A 16784-nucleotide genomic window follows, 5' to 3' on the forward strand; every position below is an offset into this window, starting at 1 on the left:
TAGGCCCTTGAAAACAGGGCAGCACTAAACGTTGGGGTGCATGTATCTTGTCAACTGATGGTTTTCCCAAGATATATGCCCACAGTGGAATTGCCATATCCTCCGTAGCTCTAATTTTTAGATTTTTAAGGAAACTCCATACTCTTCTCTGTGTGGGCTCCGCTCCTGCCCCCATGTTCTCCTTCCTACCTGAGGGGGAGCCCACTCTCCCTGCTGAAATACCTGCCTGCCTGTCTCAACTTGCACCGACTCATCAGTACTCACACTTATGTTGTCACAGAAAGAAAGAACACCTCGTAGGCCTCATTTCAATAATTCCCAAACATACCTACTCAGCACACTTTATAAAGTATGGCAGTTGTCCTCAAGGAGCATGTCATATAGTCACTGCCTCTCCTTCATCATGGAAGGGAACGAGCCCCCCTCAGGAGGAGACCAGCAGAGGGGACCCCACGGGCTATGAGACAGCGAGTCCTCGAGGTGCCCTTCCCACCTTGAAAGTGCTGCTTCCTAGGAGCCCAGGGCTCGAGTGGAACATGAGGAGGTGTCCTACAAGGAGGCGTGGAGAAAGTGGACTCTTAGTTTTTTTTTAATTTTGGTAGCAGACACACAACATAAAACTTACCATCTTAACCATTCTTAAGCGTACCGTTCAGTGACATTAGGTTTCTTCTGCACCCATGAAACAAGAGCTCACTCTTCCCCACCATCCCAGCGCTTGCCAACCACTATCCTACTTGCTGCTTCCACGGATTTGACCGCTCCAGATGCTTCATATAAGTGGGATCATACGGTATTTGCCCTTTTGTGTCTGGCTTATTTCACTGAGCGTAATATCCTCAAGGTGGACTCTTTTATTTTTAAAGTGTGAAATATAGGTACAGAAAAGGGTATAATACATCCATATATGGGTTAATACATTGTTGTAAAGCAAACACTCGTAAAACCACTAACCAAGTCCACAACAGGACCATGGCCAGCACCCAGGGAAGCCCCCATGAGCCTCGCCTGAACACAACTTGCCCTTCTTCCGCCATATGCATTAGCCTAGGGAAGAGGTCATCCTTGGCGCCCATAGCCTTGTGTTGGGCAGAATCACTGCTGGGCTGTGAGAGGAGCCCTGCGGGTGGGCGCTGTGACCCTCATGAAGGATCCTTGTGGGGATGTTCGGAGTGGACACTACGTGGTCTCTGACCACAAGGGGTCATACATAGTCTTGTAGAATCAACTTTAAAATACAGAAAGAGCATGCATATAAAGAGAAATAAAAACAATCCAGTCTACATAGGAAATAGGCTTTATACGGGTCTTACAGGCTTCTATGTCATGCGGGGAGTGGAGCAATTAAATTTGGAGAAATAATATGTAAATGAGTTGTGTCCTTAGGGGGTCAGTAGTTCCAGTAAAAGCCAGTTTTCCATTTCTTTGTAAATTCATTCCACGGCCTATCCTGATTTAGATTATCTACTTATCTATCTATATCTATATACCTGCATAGATTGATCTATCTATATCTATTTATCTATCTAGATAACTAGATCTGGATATAGATCTGCTGGTAAATTCTCCTCGAACCAGTTGTAACATCTTCCTGCTTCCTTCATTAACTAAATAAAAATCTTTGGCATGTTTTGCTCTTTAAAAAAAATGGAGAAATAGCAGTGAAGTTAAAAAAAAAACCTGTGCGGGGGGGTTAACTGATTGAATAGTAGAAGATGTTGGGGAAATTCTTTATTTCAAAGGCTCTGTTGATGGGAGATGAGAGTGCAGCCTTGTCTGAGATCGAAGTCCCTACTGAGAACATTCCAGAACCACTTGAGAGGCCCAGTGGTGGTAGATCACGGGGACTGGGTAGCATTCGTCCTGAGGTTCTCAGGGAGATAAAGCACGAAAGAGGAGGGATTCTGACAAGGAGAACAACAGATCCTGAGATAGCCTCGCGTCTAAAGATTAGGAGGCTCGAATGCGGTGCCTGCCTTTTAAAGCACAGCCCAGGGAAAGTCAGGGAGAACAGGGAGTGAACCTAACCTCCTTCCGAGGAGCCGACTGAAAGCCCAGCGTGTGCAGAAGAGCCGTGGTCCGATTCTGTTGTAGCATCTCTCATTCGGGAAGCTCCAATGGCTTTACCCGCAGAACCGCTTCGAGCTCCCTCTGCAGTAGCCGTGTGTGCACTGGCTCCGCCAGCACGTGCGAAAGCGGTGACAATCCACACGTCCCAGTGCCCCAAGAACCTGCCCCCCCACGACACGGGCAAACTCTGGACAGGGGCCTCTGGTGTTAAGCAAAATGGATTCTAGGAAACTAGTTCTTGGAGCGGGTCACCACGGGGAAAATTCCTGCCTGCCCGTGGGTCCTGGGTTGCTCTTGTCAGTTTGGGCAGCCAGTGTAAAGATGGTGAGAAGCAAAGCACGAGTGTGTGTCACCCAGCACGTGGTGATAACAGCAGCTGGCGTCATCCATCACTCGCTGTATACCGGGCTCTCCGCTCATCTCTTCTGTGTGTTATTTTCATGCTCACCGTAACCCCATGGGGAGGCACTGTGAATCCCCATTTTGCAGCTCAGGAAAGGAAAGCCCAGAGAGACGAAGCAACTCGCCTGAAATCACAAGTGAGGGGTTCCAAGCGGCACCCCTGACCCCAGAGCCCACACGCGGGACCACTGCCCGCATGTGTTCTCCCTGAGCAGAGCAGGGAGACACGGCTCCCTCCAGGCTTCGCCCGTGTCCCACCCACTTTATCCCCACTCTCCGGGTAAATGTACTGAGCCCAGGCTAATCGTAAGGCACAGACAGGAAATGATATGACCGTCTGTCAGGAACTGGGGTGAGAAGCCCCATCAATGACGGAGAGTTAGAAGCTCGACACGGATCTCCCTCTAGCCCCACTGTTGGAAACAGAACGTTCCTCCAAGGAGGGCTGAACCAGAGGGACCGGCTGAAACGCTGGCTCTCACTCATTAGCACGTCAAGCCAAGGAACGGGTTCAAATCGACAGTTCGTCCGGTGACCTTGGGTCAGACGGTCTGTCACCTGCAGGCCTCCTGGCTCTTGCCTCAGCCTGGGGGTGTCATTTCTCACCCACTAACCCAAATGACATGTCGGCAGTTTAGAGGCAGGACCTCCACTGCCCTGCGTCAGGAGAAGAGTGGTTTGCAAAGTGTTCCCCCCAGACCAGCTGTCAGAGACCACACTCCCTCCCCCTCAGAGCAGCTGGCCTTTATCTGCCAAATATTGGGTTTGGGTGTAAGCTTTCATTGGAAGAAAGGGCTCCTCTGCTTCAAAGAACATTCATTTAGGAAAACAATTTTTAAAGGACGCATTTTTTTAAAAAAACAAAAAGTTCACTTTTGACTCCTTTAAAAGATATTGGGGGGAAATTCTACGATGTTCCAGACTCTGATATAGGGGTCAGGGGTAGGGCAGTGAGCAAAACAGGAAAATCCATGCCCTTATAGAGGTTTTAGCACTTTCCTTTTTAAAATTTAGATTTCAAGGAAATTATTGAGATGTCTCAGTAGCATTTATGGAGAAAATTTTCCATTCAGAAAAAATGTTTACTGTAGCTAATTGGTACCACCATCACGACCCCTATACAGTATTTGGTGTGTGTTGGCAATTTGTGTTTTTGTTTAATCATTAAAACAGCCCAATTTGAGGCAGGCGCTGGCATCCCTCCTTCAGGTGAGTGGCCGAGGCTTGGTGGTGTAACTGAGTGGCCTGGGGTCACGTGGCTGATGGGGACAGCCTTGCTCCACCGGCCGATGCCCTCGGGGCAGAGGGAGAGAACTCTGGGCCAGTGACTGAGGTTAGAACCGTGTCCACATCTCCTGGGAGGCTGGGCTGTGGTTTATAACCATCATTTGTCGAGGTGGATGTCACAGGCAACCTTCAGAATCTCAGGGCTCACATGTGATTTAGTGAAGTTGTTGAATTTCCAGTCCAAGAAATCAAGAAATCATTCCACTGTGATTCACAGGACTCTAGGTAGAAGTTTCAAACCTCTGCCAATGCTTCACGTCTGTAAATGATCAAAGAATAAGTTAATGAGATTTCCTGTAAAAACGCAAAGGATTATAAAAACCCTTCCCTGTCTTAAGAGCAAGAATGTAGGCGTGTAGTATTTAATTCTTCGTTTATCTTTAAAGCAGCGTGGATGTGGATGACCTCTCTGTAATGTGCTTAACATGGTGGGGCTCTGAGCAGCTCGACAGATAGCTCTTGTTAATTGCTGGTTTTTTTCCTTTTGCAGATGATCATTCCCGGGTGAGGCTGCAGACCATAGAAGGAGACAACAACTCAGACTATATCAACGGAAATTATATCGATGTATGTATCTTGAAACTGTCGGTAAACCCGTGTGTTCTGACACATAGCACCCCGTGTGTCTGCTCTAAGATGGGTGGACACAGGCTGGTCCAACCCCGGGAGCAAACACATGCCCTGTCCCATACACGCAGAACATGTCCCATACATGAAGACATGTCAGCCTCGGGCTGGTGAGCTCCCCGTGACGTTCCCTGCCTTCTTTGCCATCCCACGCTTCTGTGGACTAAGAAAATGGTATTTCCATTTTTTTGTCAACAACTTGGATTATTTGACACTTAAAAGAGTCTGCTTGCATATTAATAGGACAAAACTCTCTAATTCCTAATTTGATGATTTACCATCTCTTGTCATCACAGCACTTTCAAGTTGCCTTCAAAGTCGTCTGCAGCTGTTAGCCAGGACCTCTGATGCATGCAAGACGTGTCATTAAATATGCAGGCTGCTTAATTATTGAAGCCTGCTCCTTTGTTCATTCTGCATCATGTTAACTTAATGTCTTACATTAGAATAAATTCTTTGGGAGACAGCATGTTTTCACTTGAAAGAAAGAATGAAATCAAAAGTATAGACTGAAAATCAAGGGAAAGTTGCTGTTACCTCCAAGGCCCAAGTTTACATTAAACAGATCTCAGTTCCCAAGGCATCCCCTGTGCTTGGACTTCATACCGTTTCTTAATCCATCAGGACTTCCTTGCACAAGTTTTATTCAGATATGTGGATTCCTTTCTTGTCTTGGTTGAGTATTACTAAAAATACTAGCGTTACAATCTCTGAGAGTTCTCTGAAAATGACTGCAAGATTGTTATGTGTAGTGCCTCTTGGGAGGGTTTGGCATTTGAGGGTTATAGATTTGAGGCCTGACGGAGGATTATTTGAAGACTAATTCGCATCTCAGTCTTCAAACAGAGACCCCTAGACCCTACATTTGATGATGACCAAAAACATATCCAATCCAAGGTAGAAGTTTTTATTAAAGCAAGGTTTCCTCCAAAGGCACACTCTGCACTTATTACTTCATTTGGGAAATATTTAGGGAGTGCCTTACAGCAGTGCTCAGAGGTGCCCAAGACCTTGTACCTTCTCCCCGAGGCCTCACAACTTAGGAGCTGAAGTAAGAAACGTCTTCACGCTGACACTCGTTCCCTGGGGAGAGTCCAGGAGAACGTTGTTCACACCGCAGTCCCAGCTCCCACAACCCTCTGGGTCCTCGAGCAGAGGGACAGTGTCCGGGTCCCGCTGTACCCCTGCCCCTGACACAGGCCTCGGATGCTGTCAGTCCTCAGCGTCTGGCGAACCACCCTCTGAGGAGTGGCTGTGATCAGATCGGGCTTCGTCCTGGAGGCCATTGGACCTAAGCTTTAAAGAACGGCTGGGTAGAGACACAGAGGAGGGAGGACCTAAAAGTAATGAAAATACCAGATTCATTAGTTCTCGTTTTAACAGAGAAAAGAGTCAGAGTTCAGGACCCCTTTTCACTTAGTCAATGAGATTTTATTGAGCACCTATTACAGGTCAGTAACTGTTTGAGGCACTGGTGTTGTAACTGTGCACAATTCAGACGAAAACCAAAAAGAAAGCTCTGACATCATGGATCTGTTGGTCTAACCGGGAGGAAGAGATCACAAATGAAACAAGTCGGTTAAGTGTCTCTGGTGTCGTAGACGGTAGGAGGAACACAGTGGCGGTGGAGTGTCCGCTCCACCGAGAAGGTGGGGGTCTGGGCCGGGGGGATATCTGGGGGCTGAGCCTCCAGGCCGAGAGGCAGCCCAGGAAAAGGCCTGGCTGTGGGGCATGCCCGGCAGCTGTGGAGGGTGCTGGTGGAGAAGAGGGTGGCGTCCGGGCGATGGGGTGAGGGAAGTCTGGGCAGGTGACGTCCACGGTGGTGAGGAGGTGGGCTCGTCCTGTGAGCTGGGCGGTCATAGAGGGACGTGCGCAGAGGAGTGAGGGATCTGGAAGCCGCGAGGAGGACGAACTGTAGGTCGGCGAGGGGGTCAAAGCGAGGAGGCCCGCTAGGTGGCTGAGGGTGGCCTGGCCCGGGGCAGGCGGCCAGAGGGAGGGAGGTGGGAGGATCCTGGGTCTGAGCTGAGGTGGAAGCTGGGGAAGGAGGGGCCCGCATGCCTTCAGGAAGTGGGGTCACCGTTATCTGAACAGGATTGTGGTGGGACAGACTCGGAGTGGGGAGGAAACGAGGAGCTGGGTTTATATGTGTTCAGCCTTAAATGTACATCAGACGTCCGAGTGGAGGTGTGAGTCGGCACTGGTTCGCCCCAGGGTTTCAGGGCAAAGGCCCGGCAGGAAGTGAGGATGCAGGGCTCCCGGGATACCGGATGCTGACGGCCGTGAGGCTGGAGGAGATCGTCAGGGGAGTGGGGTAGACAGAGGAGAGTCCAGACACAGGGCGTCCCAGCATCACCACCGGGGACAGGATGAGGGGACGAAGGAAGGAGACGGAGGAGCCGCGGCCAGGCAGGAAGAAAGCCAGAGCGTCACATCCGGAAGCCAGTGAAGAAGGCATTGCGGCGGTTCGGTTGTGTTCATGCTGCTGGCAGGTCAAGCAGGGGAGGCCTGGGGACTGCCACTGTGCGCAGCATCAGAGGTCTCCATGGACCGTGCCAGCTGCTGCAGTGTAACAGTGAGCCCCCATCTCCCAGCACCTTGCAGACCGGCACGTACGGTGATGAGTCCAGCCAGGTCTTGCTTCGTGCAGCTTACCAGCTGGCAGGAAGCGACTGATCATCTGAATAACCCTACTTAATATCTGTCATGACTCTAATATCTGTCATGACTCTATGTCAGACACCTGCAGCAGGCCAGTTGTACAAAAGAATGTGTTTGCTTTGGTTGTTCCCTCTTGTAGACTTGCTTTTAAGAGCAAAAAGATCTAACAGATATGCATCTAAGTGGTCTGAGAAATTGGTATTTCCTCTCCAAGTATCTTTATTCTCTTTCTCAGCTGGCTTTGGGCAGAGTATTTTGGGTCATCTCAGGGGACAGAAAGGGGAAGTATTAAGGTCCGTGGTGATATTATATGTTACCTGTGTGCCATTTTCTCTAAATTGGCTTTATCTTTCCCAGATATCGATCCTGTGACGTCCCTTGTTTCCTTCTTGCTTTGGTCCCAGTTTTCATCTTTCCCCCTTCTTGTAAGGTCATGATAAAAGGAAGGGGTCTTGCAGAACTTCTACCTCTTTAAATTCCTGGTCCTTGCTACAGCATCATATCTTGGTATTAGCAGTGTTTAAAAATGATGTTTAGTATTACTGTTGATATAACTGCCTATATTGATGTAACAGAATATGCGTTAAAGCTTTGTCACATTGCCAATAACATCCCAAACACAGATGAAATCCTCTTGCACATTCCTAGCCGGTTTACACTCTAATCAGAGTCGTGGTCATGTTATTTCAGAAAATCCATAAGTTGTTGGTGTTTTTTGCTCATCCATCATCTCGTAGCCTGTGTGTGATTAAGTTACTCACCCACTCCCCGCCGTGCAGGCATCAGAACTGTTATATTTGATGCACCTTGGCTTATTAAGAGGTGCTCGGTGGTCCCAGGTCTGGTCATGTAACTTTCAAATGATGCAGCTATTGGTATTTGTAGGTGCATTCATTTTGGCAAACTTAGCATGTGACTTCTGTGCTGCTTATTGATTTTTCAGTTTGTCAAATATTCTTTCTCATTTATTTTTAGGGCTATCATCGACCCAATCATTATATTGCTACGCAAGGTAAGTTGATTCCAGCTTTGATGTCTTTCTTTGGTTGTTTGCCCGCTCTGTCATTTCATACCCAGCCCACCCTCCCTAGGAGCTCTGTTGCACAGTGCTGCAGCCCCGATGATTGCAGTGCTAGCCGTCAACACATGCACCCTGGTTTCCCATCAGAGGTCCTGGTGATGTAATCATTCAGTTAGAACTTCATGTTGAGATCATTAGAAGAAATGCGTTCATCAGTTAATTATTGAATTAACTCTGTCTACCTTAGCAATTAATCTGACATTTGCAAAAATTGATATATAGATATTCGTTGAATAAATAGGTACTGAATAAAGACCTGGGCTGGTCACTGCTGGGAATGCAAGCCGAATCCAGCAAGCACCCCTCTCACATTGGTGTGGGTCAGTGGGGAGGACATTTGCACATGCAGTATCACTTAAAACCTTCTGTGCAAGGTACAGATAACAGGTTAGGGAAACTCGGACAAGAAAGAGGTGGCTTTTGGGTGGGATGATTCAAAAACAGCCTTGTGGCAGAGGTGAGCTTGTGGGGAGAAAACATCTAATTGAGAGAGACATCACGAGCAAAGATCTGAAAGCAACGAGTCAGTGCTCCTGGGTAGAAAGCAGTTGGTGGCTCACTTTGGCTAAAGGAAACAGAAAGAAAGTCAGAGGAACGTGTTGGGGAAGTTCATGGCGTGGTTTTGTTCTTTTTTAATTTATTTTATTCAAGTATAGTTGTTTACAATGTTGTGTTAATTTCTGCTATTGAATCACAAAGCGATTCAATTGTACATATATATACACGGCGTGGTTTTTAGACCCCACCAACGATGGGGCGGGTCATCTGTAGAGGGTGAGGGTCGTGGGAGATCTGAGGATTTCAGGAAGAGGCATTGTCAGGGTTGAGTTGGTGAGTCAATACAAGGTGAACCAAAGAAGTGCTGGGAAGCAGAGAGGACCTGCTAGGGTTGAAGAGTTAGGGATGAATAGAGAGTACGTTCTCTCCCTTTTATTATTTTATCATCGTTTCTGGTAATGCATCATATCCCAGAAACAAGAGCAGGGAAATCGAAAGGATGCAACCTGCCAACATTTAGGGGTTGGCCAGGGGTTGCCCAAGAGAAAGTCAAGGAGCAAGGGAACCAAGGATGACAAGAAATCATGGTTGGAAAAGTCTCAGCTTGGAGGCGGGGAGGTCAGAGGTGTCCAGTGTGCCACGAGGAGAAGGTAGGCGCTAAAGGATTGAGGCCAAGTTCAGTGAATGAGTCACGAGGTAGAAGAGGCGGTCGTAGCCAGAGACCAGAATCCCAACACTTAGAGCAGCAGCGGCCGGTAGAACTTCCTGCATTGGTGGAAGTCTTCTCTGTCTGTGCCATCCAGTATGGTAGCCGCTAGTCATTCGTGGCCACTGATACTCAAAATGTATGCACTGCGAGTGAGGAACTGAGTTTGAAGTTTTAATGTTGACTTAAAGAGCTACATTTGGCTTTTCCCCACTGGTGGTGTTGGGCACCAGAGCTCTGGGGTGGACAAACTCTAGGTGTAGCCGAAATGGAGCCTTACCCTCAATCCCCACGGCCACGGCAAAAAACCTGGTGGCACCACTCGTAGAGTCCACAGTCTTATGTCACCACTTATAGATTCTACACCCGGGTCCAGTGTGTTTCCTTCCCTGGAATGACGTCAGTAAGGTCTCCTTCCAAGGTCGCCTTGCAGTCAGAAGAAACACCGCACGGGCAGTGTCCAGTGTGAGCCTGGCACAAGGCAGGCCCTCGTTAGGAGGTGCTAAGGGCTTCAGAGAGCAAGTGCCCAGCTTGTCTCACATCTAGACAGAACGAGGACGTGTTTCCGGACCTCTGAGTCCAACCCTGGGAGCTTCCAAACCGAACTAACCAATGGCTGTGGAGGAACCATCGCTCGTGCTTCACATCGATCCGCAAGGCTTTCAGAATGCCCCCAAGTCAGGGTCATAACAGCTCTGATTTAATACATCTGATGATTATTTGAAATTTGCAGTTTTTACAAATTTACGTGAAAATTTTATTGCAAAATATACAAAACGCTTCTGAGTTCTTGATTAGCAGCCCACGTTTTCATAGAAAGTATAAGCAAAACATTAAATCTGATTCAAATTTTCACAGTTTTCACTGTAGATTCATGTGACTGAATAGGCAGCAGAAGTAGAGATTGAAACCCCCAAAGCCCTACATGGGTCTCCTCCCTTCGTTCATTCTGTCTGCCCCTCTGTCCCTGAGGGAGGTCACGATACTTAATTGCTTAGCAGTCGTCCTTGGCAGCCTTCAACCTCTCAAGTATTAATGAGCAGATATACTTGTAGGCAGCTGAGAAATAGCAAATGTAATGTTTGTAGGAGACCACCACGGTGCCTTTAGCAGAGAAGGGTACCCCGCTCTGCACAGAGCGTGGCCCTTTCCTCGGTGCTGGGTGGGCTACAGATTGGACTTCACCACCAGGCATTTCTTACATCGCTATTATTGGTGCAGCAGGAGGAGGGAGAAGTGAGCAGATTTTTTATCTAATATTCAGTCCAGACAGTACCCATCATGTTATGAGTAATACCTTCAGACCGTGATGTGCAGATTAATAGGTCAGAATGTGTTTTCTAGTGTGTGCCACAAGCGCAGTGTAAGTGGTGGCCTCGGGTTGCCGGTAATAAAGATTTCTGCTCATCTGCAGTAATTGATCTGGACAAGGTATATAGAACATGCTCGTGGGTAGCTTTCATTAAAAAAACAAAAACCACAAACAAGCTGATTCTCAAAGTCCAGCAAAAAGGGTGATGAAGACTAACAGGCAGATGCAATTTTTGAATCCCTCCTTGCTCTTTTTTTTTTTTCCTCTCTATTTTGCACTGAGTCTTTAAAATCAGTTCACAGCAGGAACCCCTGAAACTACATGAATGGTCCATTTTCCTGACAACTGGTTTTATCCCCAAGAGTTGGAAACACATAGATTTCTAGCAAGTCCCTTCAATACAGAGGGCATGTCATGAATTTATCCCTTCGGCCTCTCCCCCTCCCTCAACTTTATTGATTTTTTCCACCAGTAACTGGCTTTGACCTTTGATGATAATGGTAATGTTTCTGCAAATTGAAGGGACCGCATTCAAGCCAGATCGGTGGCTTTTTGAGTGTATTCTTCCCGTCTCCCCACCCTTTAATTGTTTTCCATCTGGCAGCTAGTATATTGATGACCCGGTATGCACTTCATCACATCTGCCTGGCCAGCCATTAATACAATTATAACACTCAGGACTTACGACTTGGCGTGCCAGGGGTCAGAGGAGAGGAACTCACGTCTGTGACTGCTTTTCCACACTCAGAGCCGGGGCAGAGCTGGGATTTCAAAAGCTGGTTCACGGAGAGAGGCAGTACACAGGTGGGTAGGGTCACCCAGAACCGATCATAATCAATCACAAGATTCCCCATGGAGACCACCACACGGGCCATGAGCTGGAGGAAGCTGCACACATCAGAACCGGTCCTCCAAGACGATTTGGGAGAATGCCTGCCAGCCACGTGGTGCGAGAACGAGAAGCGTTCTCTTCATTGTTGTTTAGGTTTATTTTTCAAACTGACTTCAAGGGTCCTGCTTCAGAGAACTCAGGAAAGACAGCGCGAGGCAGTTGTGGAAGAAATGGCTGTAAGTCTGGGATGGACATGGCTGTCCAGCGCCCCATCCCCTCTGCCGCACTTCCAAGCTCATCTGTGGGCTGGAGATGCACAGAAAGATGGGGGGATCCTACCCAGAGGATAGGAAATCCGGGGGGGCACATCGCAGTCACGGGGTAGGGCACCCGCGCTTGGCCGGGTTTCAGAGGAGCTGGAGGGGGGAGGATAGAGCGGGAGGCGGGTCTTCATCCAGAGGATGGGCCGAGCGGGAGGACACCCGAGGTCCAGGAGGAGCACGGCGCCTGGCAGTGGGCAGGAGGGAGGCCGCCTGAGGGGGAAGGGGCTTCATCCACGGCATCTTGGGTCTTCTGGGTTGCTTCTTGAAGTGGATCGTCTCTCAGGAAAAATTCACACAGACACACAGTCTTACACGGAAGTTCAGGCATTCTCCAGCTTACTAAAAATCCAGCCTGAAAGATCTATACCCCCTAGATTAAGACCCCTGAATTAGAGGGGTTAAGAACAAAGAACTGACAGGTAAAGTGAGGACATGATTAAGAGGCTTTGAATAAGGAGCGTTATTTAATGAAAGGCAGAAAGGCAGGGAGGGAAAAAGGAAGGCTGTTTCTACGCCATGTGGTGGTGAAAACAGTGCTTTAAGAAGATTAATTAGTGTGGAATTATCCTGGAGAGAAAAACCTGCAAACAAAGATAACGGGGAGTAACCACAAGAAAATTTGGGATAGAAATGAATGACTCAGACAACAGGAATGGCAGGGGGCAGTTGTAGTTTTTATTTTACTCAACAATCCAGGTTGCATACAACTAAAGTATGTTTTCTAATATTAAATATGTTCTGGTGTCAAAACTTGATTTTTAAGTGTGATTCCTTCTCATTTAAGAAAAAAATGATAGATACATTTTCTGTATTCGTACTTTGGGTTTATATAGTACTTTCCTTTCTGAAACTTGGCATTTTTCTTTGTCCATCATTCAGGAAATATTAAGTGCCTTTTATGTATTAGGCTTTGTGCTGTAACTAATTTAATGTATTTTCTGTCCTCTGACCATTTAAGATATTACTCGTCTCATTTCATAAATAGATTTGAGGCCCATGGGGAGAACTAACACGTAGCTGAGTGCCTGTGCCTTGCATGAGGGCTCTGCAAGCATCTCTCTAGTGTCTGGTGGGGCAGGATAATGTACGATCCCCACCTTGCACTGCGTGCTGCCGCTTCTGTGGGCCTCACGAAGCTCACCCCCCAAAATCACGTGGTGAATCTTTTACAAAATGAGTCTAGGATCCAACCTCTTCCTCCTAAGTTGTGGTGCATCTCAGAAAGCAAATTTTCTATGATACGTTCATATCTGAAAATACTTCTTAATTAAAATTGTCTTAAATGTCCTGAAATATGACACTGAGCGTTTGGAGTCGCCTTGTTCCCAGCTGGGCATCTGGGCATCTGTTTGGAAGACACCCTGGTCCAGGGCTTAGCCGATCCAAGGAGTTAATGCTGATGGTAACAAAGAGACTCTGCGTGGCAAGATCAAGGCCGAGCTCAGAACTCTAGTTGGGTGGCCAACCCTGTCGAGTTAGTACAATTCAGAAAAAAAGAAACGATAAAGTGGGTGTCGGGGCACCTATACTCAAGGAGAGTAAATTATATGGATTTGAACAATCGAGAATTAAAAATATGTTCATCTTTCCTGCCCAGAGACTCTGAACGCTCAGTGTCACATTTCAGGATGCCAAGTCACGCTGGCATAGACCCAGGAACCGAGAGAGACTTACTGTCCATCGGACAGAACTGCCCTCAGCCTGGCAAGGGTAGTCTGTGTCTCAGGCCAGCCCCGAGAGGAAGATGCTTCAGCAGATGGCTGCTTCACGGCCTGGCATCCGCAGAAGGGCCACAGGGTTCATCCGCCAATCCCCAAGCGCCTACTCACGGCCTGGTGGAGGGCGGGCACGAAGCAGATGCCCAGTGGGCCGGCAGGAGCGCGGGAGGGAGTGAAGAGATGAGCAGACGCGTGAATGGGGAGCTGCCACGTGCCCCGCACCAACCAGGGAGCAGAATACAACATCCAGGCCAAACGGCACCTCCGCTGGCCTGACACGGTGTCTACTGAGCTGGATGGATTTTTAGCTCCAGTATCTGTGACTGTGTCTATTCTAAGTTAAGGGCTGGTCACCTCCTGTACTCGTGAACACTTTCTCTTTCAACATGTCAGTAAATCAAGGCACTGTTTTTGGAGACTGTCCACCTTGTCGAAGTCACTTTGCTTAGCGCCACGCTGACTCTGCTCATGCATATATGGCCCCCCAACTACACCTTAGATAGTCAGTCGTATTTGTCCACAAGTATAAGCTGTTACTAATTTGGAAAAGAGAAACCTAAAGCAAATTTCCTCCAGAGACTTTGAGCGAGGGGCAGACTCTTACATGAAAATAATAAAAACGTGGGGTGTGAAGGTTTACAGTGGAAATACCTCCTGTCCTCCACTACTGCAGAACAGTTGGAACTTTGCTACAGTGACTCCATTCTGTTTACTTTTCATTTGTGTTTCTTCTGCATTTCATCCACATACCCTATGTGGCATGAACATTGTTAGTAAGGATTTTCAGAAAGATGAACATGGGTTAAGTTTTCCCAGGCGTCTGAAGCAGTAATTACCAGTACCTAGAACAGCACACTGCTTCCCCCAGCAAGTGGAGACTTGCCAGAGGGTCAATGCAAGTTCTACACACTCTGTAAAGAGCTTTTGTCTCCTGGGTTCTGACCTCCAGGTGGAGATGAGCACTTGAAATCATTTCTCAGTAGAATTGAAAGGAAACATTTTTTTAAATCAAAAGCTAAGCCTTCAGTAAACAACTTTTGTTTTTATTCCTCCAAGCACCAGCTCTGCGCACACCTCAAGTACAAACTCTCCATTAGCTGCTATTGTTCTTCCTGGCTAAGCTATTCCCGCATTGTCAGTGGGTTGTAGGTTATGTTTGGATTCACTTATCATATCCTATGAGAGATTGATTTAAAAGTATTGCCCGGTAAACTGGAGTATGCTCTAGTTTCCAAACTTAAATAGGGAGGCTTTGAGGAAGTGTGATTTATACCTGGAGAGACAGTGACCTCTGAGGAGGTCTAGGTATTCCCGACACCCAGGGCCAAGGTCTCCATGCGGGGCCCACCCTCATCTTACTCTCCATCTGCAGGTTTCCAAGGGAAAATGAACAATTTCAAGAAAACAGCTTATCCACAAACTTCCTTTAAAACAATAGTTTTTCTTCACCAGATTAATTTCAAAAGCTACTGGCCAATTTGCCAAAAGGTCGGATCACAGACATGGCTCAGCCCTGTGGTCTTAATAAACTCGCTGATTAGAAGTGAGAACGTTTAAAGACAGCTTGCATATTAAAAGATGAAACCAAAAACAGATCACGTTAGGTACCATCCGTCAGTGTTGTCATAGACGCTATCACGGAAACATATCCCTCAAGGAACAGAACCTAAGTTGATACAGAATAATTTGAAGACAAATGCTGTCCCACAGGTACTGGGTCCTCAACTGCCTGGAAACAAATGCTTTTTAAATCTTTCAGAGTAATTTAGAAGTGTTCCTGATTTGAAGTAGAAAAATGATAGCATCTTTTAGAGGTGGTTGAAACTTTAAAAAACCTTTTAAGTCCAACTCTCTTGTTTTGTAATTGAAACAGATGAAACTTAAAGCACAAATAGATTTAAGTGACTCTCATCGTGTCAATTCAAATGAGTCACGATTGCAAAAGGATTTGCGAACTGTATGGGTGAACATTCGTATTTGAATAGTGCGTACTCCGTGTTCAACTTAGGAGGAACATCATGTGTTTCCGGCCTCCTAAGGGGCCTTGGTTAACAGTGAGGAAAACGTAGGGGGTCACATCTTTCTTCCAGGTTCCATCCTGAAAGGACAGAGCTGTGACTCACCCCGCAGGTGCTTTCTCTGGGGCTGGCCTCCCCCGGCCTTCACCCCTCATTGCAAAGCCAAGCTGTTCCTTTCAGGCATAGTTCATCGGAAATTGAACCAATATTTCTGTGCATCTACCAAGTGCCTGCTAAGTACAGGGTCGGGAATAGAGCGTGACTCAGGAATTACACAGTGTGCCATGTATGTAAGCAACCAGCTGTTACCAGTCTGTGAGTTTACAGCAACGTCAGATGTGGGCAGTATTTTAGCTGTTTCTCTCTCCCAGCCCTAAACCATTGAGCAGGTGGAGAAGTGAGGCCTGATTTTGCCCTAGAACCACACTCTTCCTGCGTCTCGGGACCAGGGTCCTTTATCGCCCATCTATACGGTTTTGGACAGGTTTCTCAAGGCAGCAGACTTGAGGAAGTTTCTAGCCACTGCAAGTTCTTTTTCTCGCCTTCTCACTCAAAGGGATGCTTCTGGAGATATCCCAATGCCGTTGAAAACTTGAGATTGCCTGCACTCCGCCGTGCCTAGGGTGTCAGCTTACCTCTACTTTATTCATTTATCACATTCATTCTCTTTTTCTTAAATAAAAATGGATCCCACTTGTGTACTGAAAAAAAGCTTAATTAAAGAAGATGGTGAGTAATGCAAGCTTTTATTTCTCTGGCAGTGGCCCCTGAAGCATATGAAGGGAGGTTTTCCCCTTCACTTTGCTTCTCCTTTACAGAAGGCAGGCAGATCCTTTGGGTCACCCAACCCCTCTACTCTGAAGGCTGCCATTCTTTCTTTTCTCCTTGATGGCCTTCTCTCTGTGCCCCTCTTTAGAGCGTGAACAAGCACTCAGGATGAGTGCGCGAGGGTTCTCTTTGGAGACAGGCCTGATGGATGCTCTGTGACTCCGCCAGCAACAGGCTCTTGTAATGTGGACATCTGTCATGTTCCTCCCTCCCGAGGCTGCAAACGCTTTCTCATCCGCCTCCTCCCAGCTCTTTGCGCGGTATCTCCATCAAGCCTGTCGCGGGGATCAGGGACCAGTGGGAATGCATCTGCATCTCTGTATCTGAGTTTGGACCCTTGCCACACGCTGCCCACCACCCTGCCATTGTCTTCCATACACAAGTTCCTCTTTGGAGGCCTCGTCTTTGCCGCCACTCAAATCTG

General features: G+C 47.5%; 1 protein-coding gene across 6 annotated transcripts in view; it reads left to right on the forward strand.

Annotated features, from left to right (window-relative positions):
- The window catches only part of PTPRM (protein tyrosine phosphatase receptor type M), a 745633-nt gene that overhangs the window by 656447 nt on the left and 72402 nt on the right, over nucleotides 1-16784 (forward strand). For all 6 annotated transcript variants that reach the window (XM_082418591.1, XM_082418592.1, XM_082418587.1 and 3 more), the window contains 2 exons: nucleotides 4250-4326; nucleotides 8020-8056. In XM_082418591.1, coding sequence (XP_082274717.1) covers nucleotides 4250-4326; nucleotides 8020-8056 — 114 coding nt within the window. The remainder of the gene's footprint in view (nucleotides 1-4249; nucleotides 4327-8019; nucleotides 8057-16784) is intronic.

Source organism: Balaenoptera physalus, assembly GCF_965194825.1.
Source record: "Balaenoptera physalus genome assembly, chromosome: 12".
NCBI lineage: Eukaryota > Metazoa > Chordata > Mammalia > Artiodactyla > Balaenopteridae > Balaenoptera > Balaenoptera physalus.